The 18,166-nt window shown below is 38.7% G+C and overlaps 2 protein-coding genes across 3 annotated transcripts in view; one reads left to right on the plus strand and one right to left on the minus strand.

Annotated features, from left to right (window-relative positions):
• Nucleotides 1-4,698, minus strand: part of TPR (translocated promoter region, nuclear basket protein) — a 63,582-nt gene extending 58,884 nt beyond the window's left edge. The window contains exons 1-4 of the mRNA XM_004013874.5: nucleotides 4,525-4,698; nucleotides 3,851-4,159; nucleotides 2,259-2,363; nucleotides 291-364 (exon numbers count right to left, since the gene is read on the minus strand). Of these exons, the coding sequence (XP_004013923.3) occupies nucleotides 291-364; nucleotides 2,259-2,363; nucleotides 3,851-4,159; nucleotides 4,525-4,594 (558 nt within the window). The 5' untranslated portion in view covers nucleotides 4,595-4,698. The remainder of the gene's footprint in view (nucleotides 1-290; nucleotides 365-2,258; nucleotides 2,364-3,850; nucleotides 4,160-4,524) is intronic.
• Nucleotides 4,699-4,801: 103 nt separating this feature from the next.
• ODR4 (odr-4 GPCR localization factor homolog) overlaps nucleotides 4,802-18,166 on the plus strand; it is a 38,756-nt gene continuing 25,391 nt past the window's right edge. For both annotated transcript variants that reach the window (XM_060396200.1, XM_060396201.1), the window contains exons 1-5: nucleotides 4,802-4,936; nucleotides 9,259-9,379; nucleotides 11,957-12,091; nucleotides 15,338-15,433; nucleotides 17,987-18,093. In XM_060396200.1, coding sequence (XP_060252183.1) covers nucleotides 9,281-9,379; nucleotides 11,957-12,091; nucleotides 15,338-15,433; nucleotides 17,987-18,093 — 437 coding nt within the window. In that variant the 5' untranslated portion in view covers nucleotides 4,802-4,936; nucleotides 9,259-9,280. The remainder of the gene's footprint in view (nucleotides 4,937-9,258; nucleotides 9,380-11,956; nucleotides 12,092-15,337; nucleotides 15,434-17,986; nucleotides 18,094-18,166) is intronic.

The following is an 18,166-nucleotide window of genomic DNA, read 5'->3' on the forward strand; positions in this document are numbered from 1 at the left end:
ACCCCTTTTTAAAAATCATGACTTAAGAGCTACAGAGCTAATAGCAAATGTGTTTTTTTTTTCATATCAAGTACTCATATTTTCCAATAAGTAAAAGGAATGTTCAGTTAATCATTACAACATAAAATCCCACTAAGAAATTTATGTATACACATTTTTGTTAGTAGCTTCTCCTAATTAAACGTATTTCATCTTCCCACTGACTAAACGAACAATAAGCACAATTAGAACAGAAAAATTTCTCAAGAATCATGTTCACAATTAGCTTTATTCACAGGAATAACTATTACCTGAATGGCAATATTGCGATCCTGAGCAACTTCAAGTTCCTTGTTTTTCTCGGTAAGTGCCTTCAATTGACTGTCTGGATAAAAGGAATTTTATGACTGTCACACACGTAAGCTTAAAATCTGCAATGACAGTTTTTATTCAACTGTCACCCATACACACTTTGAAATTAAGAAACTGAGTTTCAGAAAGGTTGAGTTGTACAGCACTGCATTTCAAATTCTTAAGTACAACCCAAATTTACTGCATTTCTAGTACAACTTTTACAATATGCTGTCCTATTTCCAAAATCATATTTGCAATCATTCTAGCCAACATTCTTAGGAGAAAGTATTTGCAATTACTCATTTCCTTATTTTTCAATGACATCTTCTAAGTCAATCATAAAAAATTGAACTATATTTACAAATTTAAAAAGTAAGTACAAAAAGGACAAAAATCAAGAGACCAAATAATATTTAAATCACATAAAGTGTGTACAGAATAGATCACAATAATGGATAATTGTAATTCAGCTGGTTTATGGCTTTAAGAAGAGCTATATGTAATTTTACGTATATATAATTCAGCTATACTGAAATTCAGCTATACTGAATTTTCAGTCCTAGGATCTCCACCCATAAAGTGTTACCTTCCCTTATAGTTTCTGTTTTAAATGTATGTTGATAATTAGGAAGAATACACGTTCTGAAATTTTCTTCCACTAAAACACCTATTATGTACTAGTGATTTAATGAGCAGTTATTACTATTTCCAAGTTAAACTGGCTTATTAAAACAAAAAAAAATTCTGCTAATTTAGTCTAGATTTTCTATATAGTTTAATGCTATTACAGCTTTCTAAACTTACAAATTCAGAATAACCTACCAAAAAAAAACAAAAAACTGTACACCCAGCAAGGTGTGTCTATCTAGGTTTATCCCCATCTTCTCCTCCCTCTCCCCTTTCCAGATTTCATATAAGAAGCTGTGATCAGTCACTTTCTTGAAATTTTTTAGCACTACTGCTCTACAAACCTTTTATTTTCTATGCCAAGATAAAACAATGTATAGGTGATGAGTCACACGCAGCGACTCAATAACTATTTATACTCTCATTACAAATGTATACATACCATCATATGTATACATCATGTTTTAAAAATGAGATGCCCCAAAATTAGCCAAAAAGAATTTCAACTCAAACATACAGCCAGTGGGCATGGACTCAGTTAAGACGACTGATGCTTCAGTTTTTCTCTTATTAGCTTCTTGCATTCCCAATCAAATTAAAATCCAGCTGTAGCTAGTAATAAATATTATGATGTCCCTACTCTATAAAGATCTTCCTACATTTGCTTTTTTTATACTGCAAACCAAGCACATAAAACACATCATCTTTGAGATCTTATGTATTTTTAGGACTTGCAGCAGCAGCAGCAGTGATGTAAGAAAACTTATAAAGAAAACTGGCTGCTCAGCTTTCAAGGAAATTACACCTTAAAGCAGAAATTACATCCTTAGATTTATAAATATTTATAAAAATTATAATGAGAGTTAAAACACAAGTATTATAATAGAACTAACAGGCTTTTTCAACATAATTAAATCACTCTCTACTTTTTCAGTAGCATAGCACTTTAGCCTTTTCAAAATGCTTTCATACACATCTCACTTGACATATACAGTTGTTGGAAGTAGACAGACAAGCGGTCCTAGCCATTTTGTAAACAATAAACACTATCACAATTTATATGACAAAAGAGTTTTTAACAGCAGTCAGAACTAGAACCCATACCTCCTAACCAACAAGCCCTGTACTCTTTCAATGTCTTTACCGCTGAATGAAAAAAAAACCCCTAATATTACCATAAATTAAAATAAGGATAATCAATATTTTCATATATAGTAATTAAATATTCTCAAAGTGTCTGAAGGAGTAGCCGACCTCAATATCCCAAGAATGTTAGAAAGACATAATTAAATACTTACTGAGCTTCTCTAGCTCAAGCCGCAAGCTTTGACACTCCCGGGTTTCATTCACAAGTCTCTCCTGACTGTGGGACAGTCTCTTCTCAATCTCAAAGTACTGTTGTTCTACAGATGATCAGAGGAAAAAAAGAAAAAATCAAACACACACATGTACACTGTCAACATTGCTACTTATTTTTAATAACCTTGATTTTAAGATTTAGGACATAATATTGGAACCCACACTTCATATAAGAGCGAATCTGAGTAAAGACAAATAGCCAGTACGGTAAAGGACTTCAATGCAACATTTCCAGCTGACTTTTTGTATATAAGAAAATAAAGCCTGAATAGGGTTTTAACAAATAATTTTTATGTTTATTCCACAAGATTACGAAATTCCTCAAGGCTGGCAACATGTCTTATTTATCATGGTATTTCCCACACACATCAATTGACTTCTTAGCATAAAGCAAACAATAACAACAAAAACATTAAATGGAAAAGAAAATCATTTAGGTTAGTAACTACTTTGTTTTAAAAAGGCTTGTATTAAACTAGCCAAAATAACACCTGAACATACAAAATTACTAAATTTATGTAAAAATATTTAACTTTCCAAGGGAAGCAACTGATAACTTACTGCTTAGCCAAGTATCAGTCACATAGAAGACATTCAATATTTATTGTGCAAATTAACAAATACAATGCAGTGTACTATATTCAGTGTTGGGATTCAGATAATTTTCAACATCGATTCTGCTTGACAATTACAACTGTTTTGTTTTTTTTATACGAAAACTTACGGAGTTTCAATACACTTAGCAAAAAAAACCCAGTTACAATCCCCACCCCAACCTACCCCCAAAAAACTGGTAAACCAAGACACACAAACGGTTTAATTTTCAACATCAATTCTGTATCGACATTTTACCACGGGTAATCACTATGATCTTAATCTTTCCTAAACGTTGTTCAAGTCACTATGTCAAGAACTTTCTTATTTGTGGGTATACTACAGGTATTTGTAAACAGACAATATATTTTCTATCAAACTTCAACTTTTGAGAGAAGTCAGATATATTAAACATCTGCACGTCTACTGTGCTTCCAGCGCTGTCTTAGGCACCTACTCGTTTTCTGTACATTTAGTTCATCACCGGACCAAAGCGACAGTCAGAACAAATTCAGGAAGTTATCAATTAGACACAGGCCTCTGAACATAGACTACTAGAAAACGGCAAAAACTACTGTCATTTAAAGTGCAACATACAGATGGGCTTAGAAGAGTCAAGAGTCGCCCACTCTCAGAGACGAGTAAATAGACTCAAATCACCACAATGGGTTTGCTGGACATCGTTAGGTTTTCCTAAATGCGACCACTCTAATTACAAACAAAAGGAAACTCCACGTACAGTCAGATTTTAAAAACAAAAAAGCTCCTTCGTATCAAACCGGGAGGGCGGGTAGTTGAGAGAAGGCCTACGGTGCCCACCGAGCCGGAGAAGCGATGCTACCAGGGAAGTTGTGGGCACAGCGAGCTTGCAAGGGGAGACCAGCCATCGCTGTAGGGTCGGGCCCAGAAACCAGGGCGGGAAGAGCGCCGCACTTACCGCTCTCCACCTTAAATTTCTCGTGCCGCCCCTTCAGGCCGTCGATCTCAGACTGCTGGTCAGCAAGAAACTTCTCAAGTTTGTTCTGGACGGACTTAGGCAGCTTGTTCAGCTCCGTGCGCTCCAGGACCTGCTGCAACACCGCCGCCATGTCGACTGGGCCGTGGACCGCGGCGGCAGCGGTCGACGCGGCAGAAACGGAAAAGAAAGGCGAAGACCCAGAGGACCCAGAAGTCTGGGCGGCCGCCTCGGCCTCCTCACTCGGTGGCTCGCGCGCGCCCGCCCGCCGGAGACTTCCGCGGCGGGACCCTGGGAAATAGATCTCTGTGTTAGCCGCGGCACTAGACGCGCCACAGCGCCCGCGCTCGCAAAGAGCGCGCAGCCGCCGGAAGCTGTGCACCCTGGGAATCCGAGTTCAGAGGCAGCCTCTGACCCTGTCTTGCAGGCCGCTTTCCGGCTTTCTTTCACCCGTCTCTCCGCCCAGCTTCAAGCCGCGCGGGCTTCTGGGAAACGTAGTTTTTTCCAATCCCTTCCGTCAGTCCTATTCCGCACCACCTATTCCGCTTCCTTCTTTCACCCCCGGCCCCCGACTCTCGCCTGCGCATGGACCACTCCTCCGCGAGGTGGCGCCCTCGTTAACCCACGCTCCTCCCCGAAGAGCAAGGCAACCTTACCGTCAAAGCTTCGGGATGCCATGGGTCGTCCTCTTTGGCGGTTTCTAGACACTGAGCCACTAGAGGGCATCGGTCTTGGCAGGGCCGGACAGCAGGCGCTGGGCCACTGCCACGCTCTCAATGGCGCCCAGAAGGGGGCGGGGTGGCGACCGCAGTAGCTTTGGCTGAGATGCTGCGGTAAAAGCCGGAGGCGGGGGGGGGGGGGCAGCTTACGTCATCAATCCGCGCCACCTGACTCCGGAGACCCCGGGTTTCGGGAAGTCCGTCGCTTTCTGATGAATTCACTGACTGTGGAATTGGGACCGGACGGGCATCTGGTCCCTGGAGACTTATACTTACACGCTAACCCCCTCCTCAGGTGGTCTGACAGTTCGTCAGGTTTGTCTGCCACGTGTGCATAGTCTGAGTACAGGTGAGTCAACTTGAGGGTGGAATTCGTGTGTGTGTAATGTGTGCACTCGGACACAGAGCTGCCTTTTCAAGGAGGAAAAGAAAGGGACAGACTATAGGAAACATACGGACGGACACTCGTACACAACACAGATCCAGTTTTGAGACTTGTCTTGCTTAGGTGTTCTTGTTTATTTTCGGTGGCAGGGGTGGGTAACAGTGATTTAACGAATGTAAGGAGTTCCGTTGAATTTCCAGGAAGAAACCAAATGGAGTTTGAGTGTCGCTTTTATTTGTATGTTTTAAGGTAGCGTTGCAGAAAATGTTGCCTTGTGTTTATATTGTTAAATTGAAAAACTGTCGGAACAGAAATTTTTAAACACATTCTTAAAAACCATCCTGACACCGTAACAGAGTTTACAGATTATAATTCGATGGTTTCTAACCTGAATCTGGGAATTGTTTCATGTTTGATTATTCTTGAAAAGAATTTGCTAAATTCTTTATTGAAAATGAAGCATTCATAATGTCGTCTTCCCACCTTTGAGAATACCAGAAAGGAGCTTCATTCGGATTTCTTTCCCCTCAAATATTCTGTGTGTGTTAGTCACTCAGTCTTGTCTTACTCTTTGTGACCAGTGAACTGTAGCCCACCAGGCTCCTCTGTCCATGGAATTCTCCAGGCAATAATACTGGAGTGGGTTGCCATTTCCTCTTTCAGGGGTTCTACCCTACCCAGGGATCGAACCCTGGTCTCCTGCATTGCTGGCAGATTCTTTACTATCTGAGCCACCAAAGAAACCTTAAAATATTCTAAGCAATTTAAATAAGGTTTCTGGTATGTGCAGTACTGTATTATGTCTTGCAAATGTGCTCAGTTGCTAAGTCATGTCAGACTCCTTGCCACTCCATGGACTGTAGCCCATTAGGCTCCTCTGTCCATGGAATTCTCCAGGCAGTACTGGAGTGGGCTGCCATTTCTTTCTCCAGGGGGTCCTTCTGACACAGGGATGGAACCCATGACTCCTGCTTGGCAGGCAGATTCTTTATCACTGAGTTATCTGGGAAGCCCGTATTATGTCCTGGGCCCAAAATATCATCATTATTGATCTACTGTTTGGAAAACACAGATGTTCTATATTTGGACTTACAGGATTCTAAAATTAGGTTTTCAGATGTGCTATGATCCAAATTCTTTATTTTGAAGACTAACAAACTAGACTCCAGGAAAGTTGAATGGTTTCAATCTGATTTTGAACAACTTCCAAAGCTTCTGCTGATATGCAGCATTTCAGGAAAAATTGAACTATGTAAGAGAAGATCTGCATTTTTAGTATTACCCTTTAGTCTAGTATGATTGGTTACATTTTAAATATTTGAGGGAACACTAAAGGAAAAGAAAATCCAGCAGCCGACTAGATTTCAAAACCCAAAGATTCTCATCCTCCTATTGCATTCAGTTTCTTACATATTAACATGGCTAGTGTATGACACTAGAAAAAGTAAGATTAGAAAGTTACCTTGGAGTGACTACCATTGTTATTTCTTGTAAGAATTAAGAATTATTTAGGGCAGAAGGAAAGGAGTAGAATAGCATGAGAAGTAGAAGAGAGTTTAATACACAGAATTGCATAATCACGATGGTGTGATCACTCATCTAGAGCCAGACATCCTGGAATGTGAAGTCAAGTGGGCCTTAGAAAGCATCACTACGAACAAAGCTAGTGGAGGTGATGGAATTCCAGTTGAGCTATTTCAAATCCTGCACGATGATGCTGTGAAAATGCTGCAGTTTATATGCCAGCAAATTTGGAAAACTCAGCAGTGGCTACAGGACTGGAAAAGGTCAGTTTTCATTCCAATCCCAAAGAAAGGAAATGCCAAAGAATGCTCAAACTACCGCACAATTACACGCATCTCACATGCTAGTAAAGTAATCCTCAAAATTCTCCAGGCCAGGCTTCAGCAATACGTGAACCGTGAACTTCCAGATGTTCAAGCTGGTTTTAGAAAAGGCAGAGGAACCAGAGATCAAATTGCCAACATCCTCTGGATCATGGAAAAAGCAAGAGAGTTCCAGGAAAACATCTACTTCTGCTTTATTGACTATGCCAAAGCCTTTGACTATGTGGATCACAATAAACTGTGGAAAATTCTGAAAGAGATGGGAATACCAGACCGCCTGACCTGCCTCTTGAGAAATCTGTATGCAGGTCAGGAAGCAACAGTTAGAACTGGACATGGAACAATAGACTGGTTCCAAAGAGGAAAAGGAGTACGTCCTGCTTATTTAACTTCTATGCAGAGTACATCATGAGGAATGCTGGACTGGAAGAAACACAAGCTGGAATCAAGATTGCCAGGAGAAATATCAATAACCTCAGATATGCAGATGACACTACCCTTATGGCAGAAAGTGAAGAAAAACTAAAAGCCTCTTGATGAAAGTGAAAGTGGAGAGTAAAAAAGTTAGCTTAAAGCTCTACATTCAGAAAATGAAGATCATGGCATCCGGTCCCATCACTTCATGGGAAATAGGTGGGGAAACAGTGTCAGACTTTATTTTTGGGGGCTCCAAAATCACTGCAGATAGTGACTGCAGCCATGAAATTAAAAGACGCTTACTCCTTGGAAGGAAAGTTATGACCAACGTAGATAGCATATTCAAAAGCAGAGACGTTACTTTGCCGACTAAGGTTCATCTAGTCAGGGCTATGGTTTTTCTTGTGGTCATGTATGGATGTGAGAGTTGGACTGTGAAGAAGACTGAGCACCAAAGAATTGATGCTTTTGAACTGTGGTGTTGGAGAAGACTCTTGAGAGTCCCTTGGACTGCAAGGAGATCCAACCAGTCCATTCTGAAGGAGATCAGCCCTGGGATTTCTTTGGAAGAAATGATGCTAAAGCTGAAACTCCAGTACTTTTTCCACCTCATACGAAGAGTTGACTCATTGGAAAAGACTTTGATGCTGGGAGGGATTGGGGGCAGGAGGAGAAGGGGACGACACAGGATGAGATGGCTGGATGGCATCACTGACTTGACGGACGTGAGTCTGAGTGAACTCCGGGAGTTGGTGATGGACAGGAAGGCCTGGCGTGCTGCGATTCATGGGGTCGCAAAGAGTTGGACACGACTGAGCGACTGAACTGAACTGAACTGAAGGAGCTAAAAGTGGAAAGCCCCTTAACTTTATAGAGGTGCTAATGATGGATAGTTTTAGACTTAGCAAATATATGTGCAAATCTGAGAGCTATAAAGAAATTTAATGCATTTTGAGACAAAACAAAACAAAAAAAATAGATAATCTAATAGACCATTTCAAACCAGAACCAATTCTCTGGGCTTTAGTTTTAGAATAATGCAAAATCATTGTGACTGGCAGTTTATTTTACTGGTGTTAGATAAGACACCCCAGCACATCTAGAATTGCCTGGGCTTTATTGCCTGAATAAGATTGGAATTTCTTTGCAGGTAATGACTATTACCTATATTCAGAATGCTGCTACTGTGTTTCTTCAGAGTCTCTATGGCTCTTTTTAGGTTTTTGGAATCATGTCTTTTTTTTTTTTTTCCTGTGTATGTGTGTGTGTGTGTGTGTGTGTGTGTGTGTGTGTCAATATTAAACGTCACCATATGTTAAATATTTAGAACAATGCCTTACACGAGTGAAAGCTCTGCATGTTTTTGTTATTATTACGTTGCTTTTGTTTACTTCCATCATTCTAGTTGTACTCTGAGTCACTCAAGGGCAGAGGCCAAGTATTATTCATCTTTGTGCCATCCCACTTTAGCACAGTTTTTAGCACATAGCATGTCTCCGTAGTGTGCTTCTTGAATGCATAAATTTGATTCTCCTTAGCTCCCATTGAGCACCTCAGAAATTATTATCTTTTCTATTTTAGAAACGAACACAGAGAGGCTAAGCAGTAAATTACCAAAGATGATACAACCAAGGGGTGGTCGATTTCAATAAGAAATCTGGTGTGTGGCTTACTAGTTTCGTGTTCTCTTTATCTGAGATATGTGAGTGATAGTCACTCAGTCATGTCCAACTCTTTGCGACCCCATGGACTGTAGCCCACAAGGCTCTTCTGTCTGTGGAATTCTTCAGGCAAGAATACTGGAGTGGGTTGCCATTTCCTTTTCCATATCTTCTGAGATATGGGACTAGGCTTATTGCTCATGTCAACTGTAGTTGATTGGAAGTCATTTCCTGTAACTCTCTGTTGAGAATTAGTACAGTTTCAGGTTAGTACAGTTTCTCTATACTACCCCTATAAGAAAAGCCATTGCAAAGTTTGGTTTTTGCCTAAACATGCTGTATATGTTTTCTTGTAATTTAGGAAGTTGAATTAGTTCTTAATAATGGGAAGAACCTACATTGTAGAAGAGACTGTTGGCCAGTATCTTTCAAACATCAATCTCCAGGAAAAAGCTTTTGTCTCTGGTCTTTTAATAGGACAGGTATGTATCTTTTCTTGTGCATTTATTGATGAAACTAATTTGTTTACTTTAAAGTTAAAATATTCTATTTAGTAGTAAACCCAACTTAGGTGATGAAGGGATGGAATGAAGACGACTGTAACCCAGGTTTGCCCAAGTCAGAACACATTCCCTTTTGATAATGTAAAAGTAACTTATAAGGTAAAAACTCCAAAATTAGAATTTTACTGACCAGATTATTCACATTTCATTGTCTTTTCAAAGTGATTTTTACTCCCCTCTAATCTTTAATTCCAGGTTGTCGAATTCTTTACAAGTAGCTTTTGACAGTTTTATTTTGGGTTTGTCTCATCTCAGACCTGTAACAAATACAGCTCATATATTTTATTACATACCATGGCACTCATTTACTGAATATTTTTTTTTAATATTGATTGACTGGAGAGGGAGGGAAGGGACTGGGAAAAATTTGGAAATTAGACAGATTTTATTTTCCTCTTGAGTTAACTCATAAAAAGCAACACAAAATGGAACAACTGTTTGGAGAATTACTTTAAAAAGCGTAAGCACCCACTGACTTTTTATGATTGATGGGAGGATGTGTTAATCAGCAGGGAGGACTGTCAGCAGTACACAGCAGTGAACAGACAGACAGAGTCACGCAGGCGCACCGGCTGCTTCCATCTTCACTCTATTTGGGGAGAGTGCACTATGGTCCAAGGATTGATTTTGAGGCCTAATAACAAATAAAAGTCTGTTGGGACAGGTTTCCTCCTGGATATTTTAGCATGATGCTTTGGAACATTCAAGTTGCATAATTAACGTTCCTTGTTCTGATTCTGTGCACATTCCTAAGCTATGTTCTCTTATAATTGGATATCCTATGTTGTCTACTTAGAAGAATGCACTCTGCAGAGAATCCATGTGCTCATACCCCTTCATGGTATTCTCGTTTTCAACATCATTCTGAATGTGCCTAGTTAGTGTCAGTGTAGCCCTGAGAGACGGGTACATTCAAAGAGTTTTCACAAATCTGATTTCTCATAAGCCTCGTGAGGCTTCTCACCAGACAGCCAGATAGCCTCTCTGGCTGAACTTCTTTTAGGTTCAGGTTACTTAACATCTAATATGGGATTCTTTTTGTTAGAAACCTTTATTTAAGGATCTTTACTTCCCTTTATTTTAAAAACTGAAGGGAAGAAAAGTCAGAGATGTAATCAGTAAAGGTAAAAGGTCAGGGAGAAATACCTTTTTCCAGACTTGCCTTACTGCACGTAGCCCGTTTCTCAGCAAAACTGCCATCTCACATGTAAATCTCCCACAATTTAGGGAGAATTCCACTCTCTCTTCATGCTGCCTTTTCATTCCTGCCAGGATTCTACTTGCTTCTTTCTCTTTTTTTTTCCAGACTCATCACTATTCTCTCCTTCCCCTCAAGCTTTCAGGCTTGCCTGTTTCGTATTCTCAGAGTCAGTTTCTTTTTCTTTTCAAAATCATAGATTTTACGAAAGCAAAGAGTTTTCTTAATCAGAGCCTACCTGTTCCCAGTGTTCATTTCAGTGTAACATTCTGGAAATAACTTTTACTGAAATAATTTCTCTTCCACTTTTTCTTTTCTGTTCCAGGGTAACACTAGCGATTAGGATTTCAGGTCATGTGTGAGGATACCGTCATGCTACCTTGTACTTTTACTCTTTCTTTGTAGGAGATTTTCACTGTAATGAGTCTGAGCTAGTAAATTTTCCCCTATTTTATCTTCAGGATTCCCACTTTTGGTTAGCATTTAATTGCTATTAAAACTGAGGAACATCCATCTAATAACACTTCGGTTGTCTGTCCTACACCCCCTTTGTTTTTCTGTGGACCACATGAGCAAGTTCCCCACTACCATTGTTTCAGTGAAAGTAAGATGCACAAGGTCATTTCTTACTTTATTTTCCAGGGATTTTATATTTGTTGAATTATCTAATCTGTTGAGATTACTTAGAAAATAAATTAAGTAGAAAATTGACCAAACATGTCATCTTTTAGTTTATGTACAGTTTAGGGGACTTTCTTGGTGGTCCAGTGGTTAAGAATCCGCCTGCCAATGCAAGGGCCAGGGGTTTGATCCCTGGTCCAGGAAGATCCCTCATGTCATAGAGCAGCTAAGCTTGTGTGCCGTAACTGCAGAGCCTCTGCTCCAGAGCTCATGCTACACAGTGAGAGAAGCCACTGCATTGAGAAGCCTATGCACTGCGACTAGAGAAAGCCCACGCACAGCAGAGAAGACCAACGCAGCCAAGAATAAATAAACACATTTTTAAAATGCAGTTCTTTCCGTCATCTAGTGAACCATTGTAAAGGACCACTACACGGTTTGCATTCATGATGCCAAATAAATAAGGAGCTAGTATTAAATATATTGAAAGATAACACGTGAGGTAAATGCTGTAGAGCTGTCCATCAAAATTGGTTTCCCTGTAGATTCATTCCATTATAACACAGGTATTGACAGTTTAAGCTGCTATGAATATTGCTCAGTTTTTGCATATCATGAAGGCTTTGCATTCCTCGGTGACATTTCCCTCTAGTAAGCTTTTCTAATTTGTTTTTAAGTGTTCCTCACAAAAGGATTATGTGATTCTTGCCACGAGAACACCACCCAAAGGAGAACAGAATGAGGGCCCCAAACATTCCAAAGCCAGATTGGATAACTTGGATGAAGAATGGGCCACAGAACATGCCCACCAGGTCATCATGTTTGTCTCTTATTTAGTTAAGTTTGTGTTTCCTAACAAAGTAAAAATACTTTATTCTCAGGTTACTAGACTAGGATTTCAGAGTACTCATTCTTATAAGTTTTCAAAACTTGAATAGTATACCAAAAATTAGGAGAATTTTCTGCTGTGTTTCATTCACGATTATATTCTTTTGTTGTTGACTACTTGTATCTAGTTTTTAAAAAAGCATTTTCTTACTTGGAGTTAAGTAATTCACCCGAGATTAATATAACAGGTAGTGAAACTGGGATTTGAACCCAGGCAGCATGACTTGAAAACCTTTGATCTTATTATGCTATGCTTTTCCACTGTTGACTTTTATCTGTTGTGTTTTTAAATTTAGCTTATTTCTAATTTTTCTATACTTTAAAATAATACTAGTTATTGATAATACTGTTGCTGGTCAGATTGTTTTAAAGACTTAAGCTAGGTACTGAGAAAGTAAAATGATGGTTAAAAATTTTTTTAATGTCCTTAGAATTTGCATTTTAACCAGAGTGAAAAACATTATTACCAAATGAGATTCAATAGAACAGTATTATAGGAGTATAGAGTAGGGGATGAACAAATATCTGTAAGTGGTTGGATTCAGACAGCTTCACAGAAGACTCTGAACTTTAAAGATGAATAGGACTTTGCTAGTAGAAGTCACAGAGGACATTGAATGCACAAAGGTGTGGATAAGTGACCCAAAGGCATGAAATTTAAAGGTGTGTTAGAATAGCAGGTAACTGGGTATAATTGAAGCATGGTGTATATTAAAGAATGTGTTTAGACTTAAGACTGTATGGGGTCAGTTTATGGATGGTTTGAAGTGTTAGTCATCCTGGGAAGGGAGGAGTTCATTTGGGAGCCAGTAGCTCTGTGGTAGACTTTCAGAGCTCCCTATTTGGAGGATTGATGTGCCAATAATTGAGAAAGTAATTTCAGTGCCTTGGTACAGTGCAAATGGAGAGTAGGGAGATTGGAAAGAGAGCAGAAAACATAATTATAGTAATAGTTCAAGAAAAGATGACATTACCTAGTGACTAGACCCTTAAGCTTCATGAGGACAAGGGTCATGTCTCTTTTGCTTATGGCTGTATCCTTAGTGCCAAGCGTAGTATTCCCATGGTTTGTGATGAGACACCAGAATAAAGGATACGTGAATGGATGAATAAACAAACTGAAGCAGAGGGCTAAACTTCATTGCCAAAACATTTCAGAGAAAGAGCTAGTATTAAGATGATTTAGTGACCAACTAGACTGGCAGTAAAGAGAGACTGTGAGAGTAGAAGAAGGTTACTGAGACTTTTTTCCAGGGTGTCCAGGAAAGTGGTGGTGCCATTACACAAAGAAGAAACAGATTTGGGGTGGGTGAAGGAAACAATGAGTAAATTCACTTAAAAGTGAATTGGATTATATCATCCAATGAACAGTGTTAAAGTAAGGTAAAAATAGAATTAGTTCCTTCTCCATTTAGCTTTAAATCTTCAAACACACATACTTGTTTATCTGCATTTATTTTGGGAGGTAGTGTTTACGTTTTTTTTTTTAATCCATTAAATATTTAATATGATCTTCTAGTGAAATATTAAATATTTAATGGTTAAAAAATCTGTATGCATCTATAAACATAAAATTTATAGGGCAAAGTATATAGCCTTTTTGCCTCTAGAAAGAAATGGTTAATTTTATTTATTTATGATTTTGAAAAGATATGCAGGTTCCCCCTGCTAAATATGAAAATTTCATGGCTTTTATAGGTCAAGCTGTGTCTCTATAGTATTTAGAATTTATGAAATCAGAGGGAGCTATCAGCAAACATATGCTGTGTGCTTCATTGTCAGTCATGTCTGACTTTTTGCGACCCCATGGACTGTATAGCCCCCCAGGTTCCTCTCGCCATGGAATTCTCCAGGCAAGAATGCTGGAGTGCGTTGCCATGCCCTCCTCCAGGGGAATCTTCCCCACCCAGGGATCAAACCCAGCTCTCCCACATCAGCAGACATAATACAAATATATTAGGAGTTAGATTATGGTATCTAATTTTCAGAAAACTTTGCGTATACATTAAGTACATAAAAGATAACCTGAGCACTCTGATCTCTTGAGTATAGCTGGTAGGAAGCAATACCTGTGGCATGAGGAACTAGCCACAATCAGATGGAAGGACAATTAGATATTATAAAGGACAAACTGGTAGTATGTGTCAGAATCCTGAAAAATAATGTTTAACTTTTTAGCCTGGTTATCCACTTCAAGAGATTTATTATAAGCAGATAATCCTGTGGACACAGAAACTTGCTAGGATTTTTAACCATTTATTATTTAAGCATATGGACAAGCTGTAGATAATATAAATACCCAATATCAATAAGATTTTTTAAATTGAGATAAATCTAAGCAATAGGAAACAATGGATTTTTAAATTGTACTCCCTCTCTTCAAATCCCAGACTCTGCTGGATATTATAGGAATACAGAGGTAGTTGAGAGTTAAGTTCTTCTATTAAGGAGCTCCCAGATTAACAAATAAGGTACACACATAACCATAGCACAGGTTCATGAGATAAGCTCCATGGGAAAACTGTAGTGAAATTCTGTATGAGTTTGAAGATCAAAGGATAGAGGAAGACAGCTTCCTCAAGCTGACTTTGAGGTGTGCAGTAGAGTTCCGACATGTAGATGTACAAGAGAAAGTCCTTCCAGGCTCAGTGAAAGATACAGAGTTAGAAAACCTAGCCATATGTGTGGAGAACAATGAGAAGTTCGTGATTGCTGCTTGAATAGTTCATGGGAAGTAGTGTCAGATGAGGCTCTGCATATCAGATCTATCAGGTTTTAAAGAGTCTAGAATACCAGCCTAAGATAAAATCTGTTTATTTAGCTGATAGTGGAAGTCACTGAAAAATTCAGTAGAGATTTCAGTCTTTGATCTTTTGAGAAACAAGTTCGTTTATTGCTGTAACTAAAGGGTGTCATTATTAAATGGTTTTATTTATAAGGTAGTTTTAAGATAGAAAGTTTAGAATACTCTAGGAAGATTGACACCTCATTCAACTTGGTTATCATCCATTTCTCAATATTTTAACCATTTTTTCAAAGCCCTCATCTCAGTGCTGTGCATATAGTTGGTACTAGATAGGCATTTACTGATCTAATATTTAGCTTCTCAAACACAGGTTGCATATAATGTCAAATGCTTTTGTTAGCTAATGCTGTATTTCTGTTTTTAGGTATCCAGGATGCTACCAGGGGGACTTTTAGTTCTTGGAGTATTTATTATTACAGCTTTAGAAATGGGAAGTGAATTTCAAAATACCCTGCGTAGAGTAAGTCTGAAATATCAAACATTCTTAAAGTTACATCTTAACTGTTGTATATGTTTACAGTGATCCTAGGCACGTTTAGCGGAGAAGGCAATGGCAGCCCACTCCAGTATTCTTGCCTGGAAAATCCCATGGATGGAGGAGCCTGGTAGGCTGCAGTCCATGGGGTCACTAAGAGTTGGACACAACTGAGTGACTTCACTTTCACCTTTCACTTTCATGCATTGGAGAAGGAAATGGCAACCCACTCCAGTGTTCTTGCCTGGAGAATCCCAGGAACGGCAGAGCCTGGTGGGCTGCCGTCTATGGGGTTGCACAGAGTCGGACATGACTGAAGTGACTTAGCAGCAGCAGCAGCAGCAGCAGACACATTTAGATTAATTCTCTATGATGAGATTATGTTAAAACAGCCTTTTCCACTCAGTTGCTTAGTATCTTGCTTAGTATCTTGTAATATATGTCAATATATATTTTCAATCAAAGCTATATATTTTAAAAATATTCCTTATTTTAAAGATAATTTTTTACTATTGTGAAACAAGTTATAGAGGATTAACAATTTTTATTGTGCAATAGCAGTATTTTGCTAGAACTCCCATTTAGCTCCAAGTGATTACCTTAATGTGAAATTAATGTTTTGTAATTCTTCATCTCTTCAGTTCTCTCAGGATCCTGAGAATAAGACATAAAGTAATGGCAATCAGACACTTATTCTGTATTTCTGGACAGAGTATCTATCACAAATCACTTACTTTTTGTTTAATTCCAGTGTCAGTCAATTGGGTAACATAGTTTACCAGTAAATATAAGGGTCCACAAACTGTTTCCCGTTAAGCCCAAACCTGAAGCAAGCTCTGGACAGCCAGCTTGGATCTCTTTTAGTACTCAAGATCCAGATAAGGGGACTTCCCTGAGGTCCAGTGGTTAAGAGTCCGCCTTCCAATGCAGAGGATGCAAGTTCGATACCTGGTTGGGCAACTAAGATCCCACAGGCTGCAGAGCAACTAAGACCCAAAGCAACCAAATAAATATCTTTTAAAAATCCAGATAAGCCTTCACAAATTTATTTTCCACCCCAAGAAAGAAGGGGACCTCATTATCTTGAGAAGTGCAAAACCCACCAGAATCCCCAAAACCCTTTTCTCTAGTAAAAAGCGTACTGCTCAGAATCCAGATGCTACAGATTCTTCCAGTTTTGTAACTTTCTCTCCCATCAAAAATCCCACCTACAAACCTTTGATATTTGTACCTATGGGAGTAAAGGAAGAAAGAGATGATAATCCCTCCCCCGGCAAGTTATTCAACCTTGTACCATTTTTACCATTTTAAATAAGTATACCTCTTTCACAGTTGTTCACCCTATTTGGCATTTTGAAATGTAACTATGTCTACTGCTGTGCATCATTTTGTGATTTGCATTGGATTGAATGGCTCAGTGCTAGAGAGAGACAGATCCTCCTTCCTCTTGCTTTCTGTATCTCTTGTTTCTAAGAAGCATAGAAGATTTTAGAAATGCTCTGTTTCAGAAACTGTAGCATTTCAGTTTCTTTCTTTCCATTGGCCTGCATTGAGGATATGATACGAAGTAAGCTTGTAAAACTTGTCAGTCTCCCATAAGGTCATTGCAGAGAGCTTTATTCATTGTATCACATAATACTGTCTTTGAAGAAATTTCTTTTGATATCATTATCAAGAAAGTTGTGCCTATTCTGATCAACTGTTTAGCTTATGGACCATGTGAATTAGGGAACAAATTAGGTTTCTTCGTGCACAGTATTTTTAGAAAGCTTAGAGCTAAATTTATGAACCCTCTCCCCATATCAAGTATGCATTTTTATCATTTTTACCTGTGGCATAGATTTATGTCCTTATTTCTGATTTTCTCACTTATAATTTGTGTTAGTCTGTATTTTATGTACCCTTGTATATTGCCTTACATTTTTGGTGACATTTAAATAAGAAAGGCCAAATGCGTGATATGCTCCCTTTTTTTAGGCTAAAAATCACTTGTCATTTCTCATTCTAATTAAATAAAATCTTCATACGTCACTTAAATGTTGCATGGGTGCTAAGTCATGCGTGCTAAGTCGCTTTAATCATGTCTGACTCTTTTTGACCCTATGGACTGTAACCCACCAGGCTCCTCTATCCAGGGGATTCTAGTCAAGAATACTGGAGTGGGTTGCCATGCCCTCCTCCAGGGATCTTCCTGACCCAGGGATTGAACCTGTGTCTCTTACGTCTCCTGCTTGGCAGGCAGGTTCTTTACCACCAACGCCACCTGGGAAGCTCAGTTGCCCCAAATTGGGTTCAGTTGATCATTAATGACAGTGAATTGTGTTTTTTTATTTAATACCCAATTTTTATTTATCTTTAAAAATGGAATTCAAATGATTAATAATCAGTTGCACTCTTTCTTTTGGAATAAAGAAAATTTAATGATAGGATCATGAAATTTTAAAGCTAAATGGGACCTTAGGATTATTATAATTGTCTTTTTCTGCACTTTCCTTTCTTCTTTTATTTTGCATTCAATTGTGTTTTCCTTTTTTTCAGCTAGTATTTGCTGTGGAAAAATCTGTGAATAAAAAGAGACTGTGGAATTTCACAGAAGAGGATGTCTCAGAACGAGTTATACTTCACTTTTGCTCTTCTACAAAAAAGTATCTTTTATTTAGGTGTTCATGTTTTAAAGTATATGATAACCATTGTAATGTTCCTGCAACTTTTTTACCC

The sequence above is a fragment of the Ovis aries genome, chromosome 12, assembly GCF_016772045.2.
Source record: "Ovis aries strain OAR_USU_Benz2616 breed Rambouillet chromosome 12, ARS-UI_Ramb_v3.0, whole genome shotgun sequence".
NCBI lineage: Eukaryota > Metazoa > Chordata > Mammalia > Artiodactyla > Bovidae > Ovis > Ovis aries.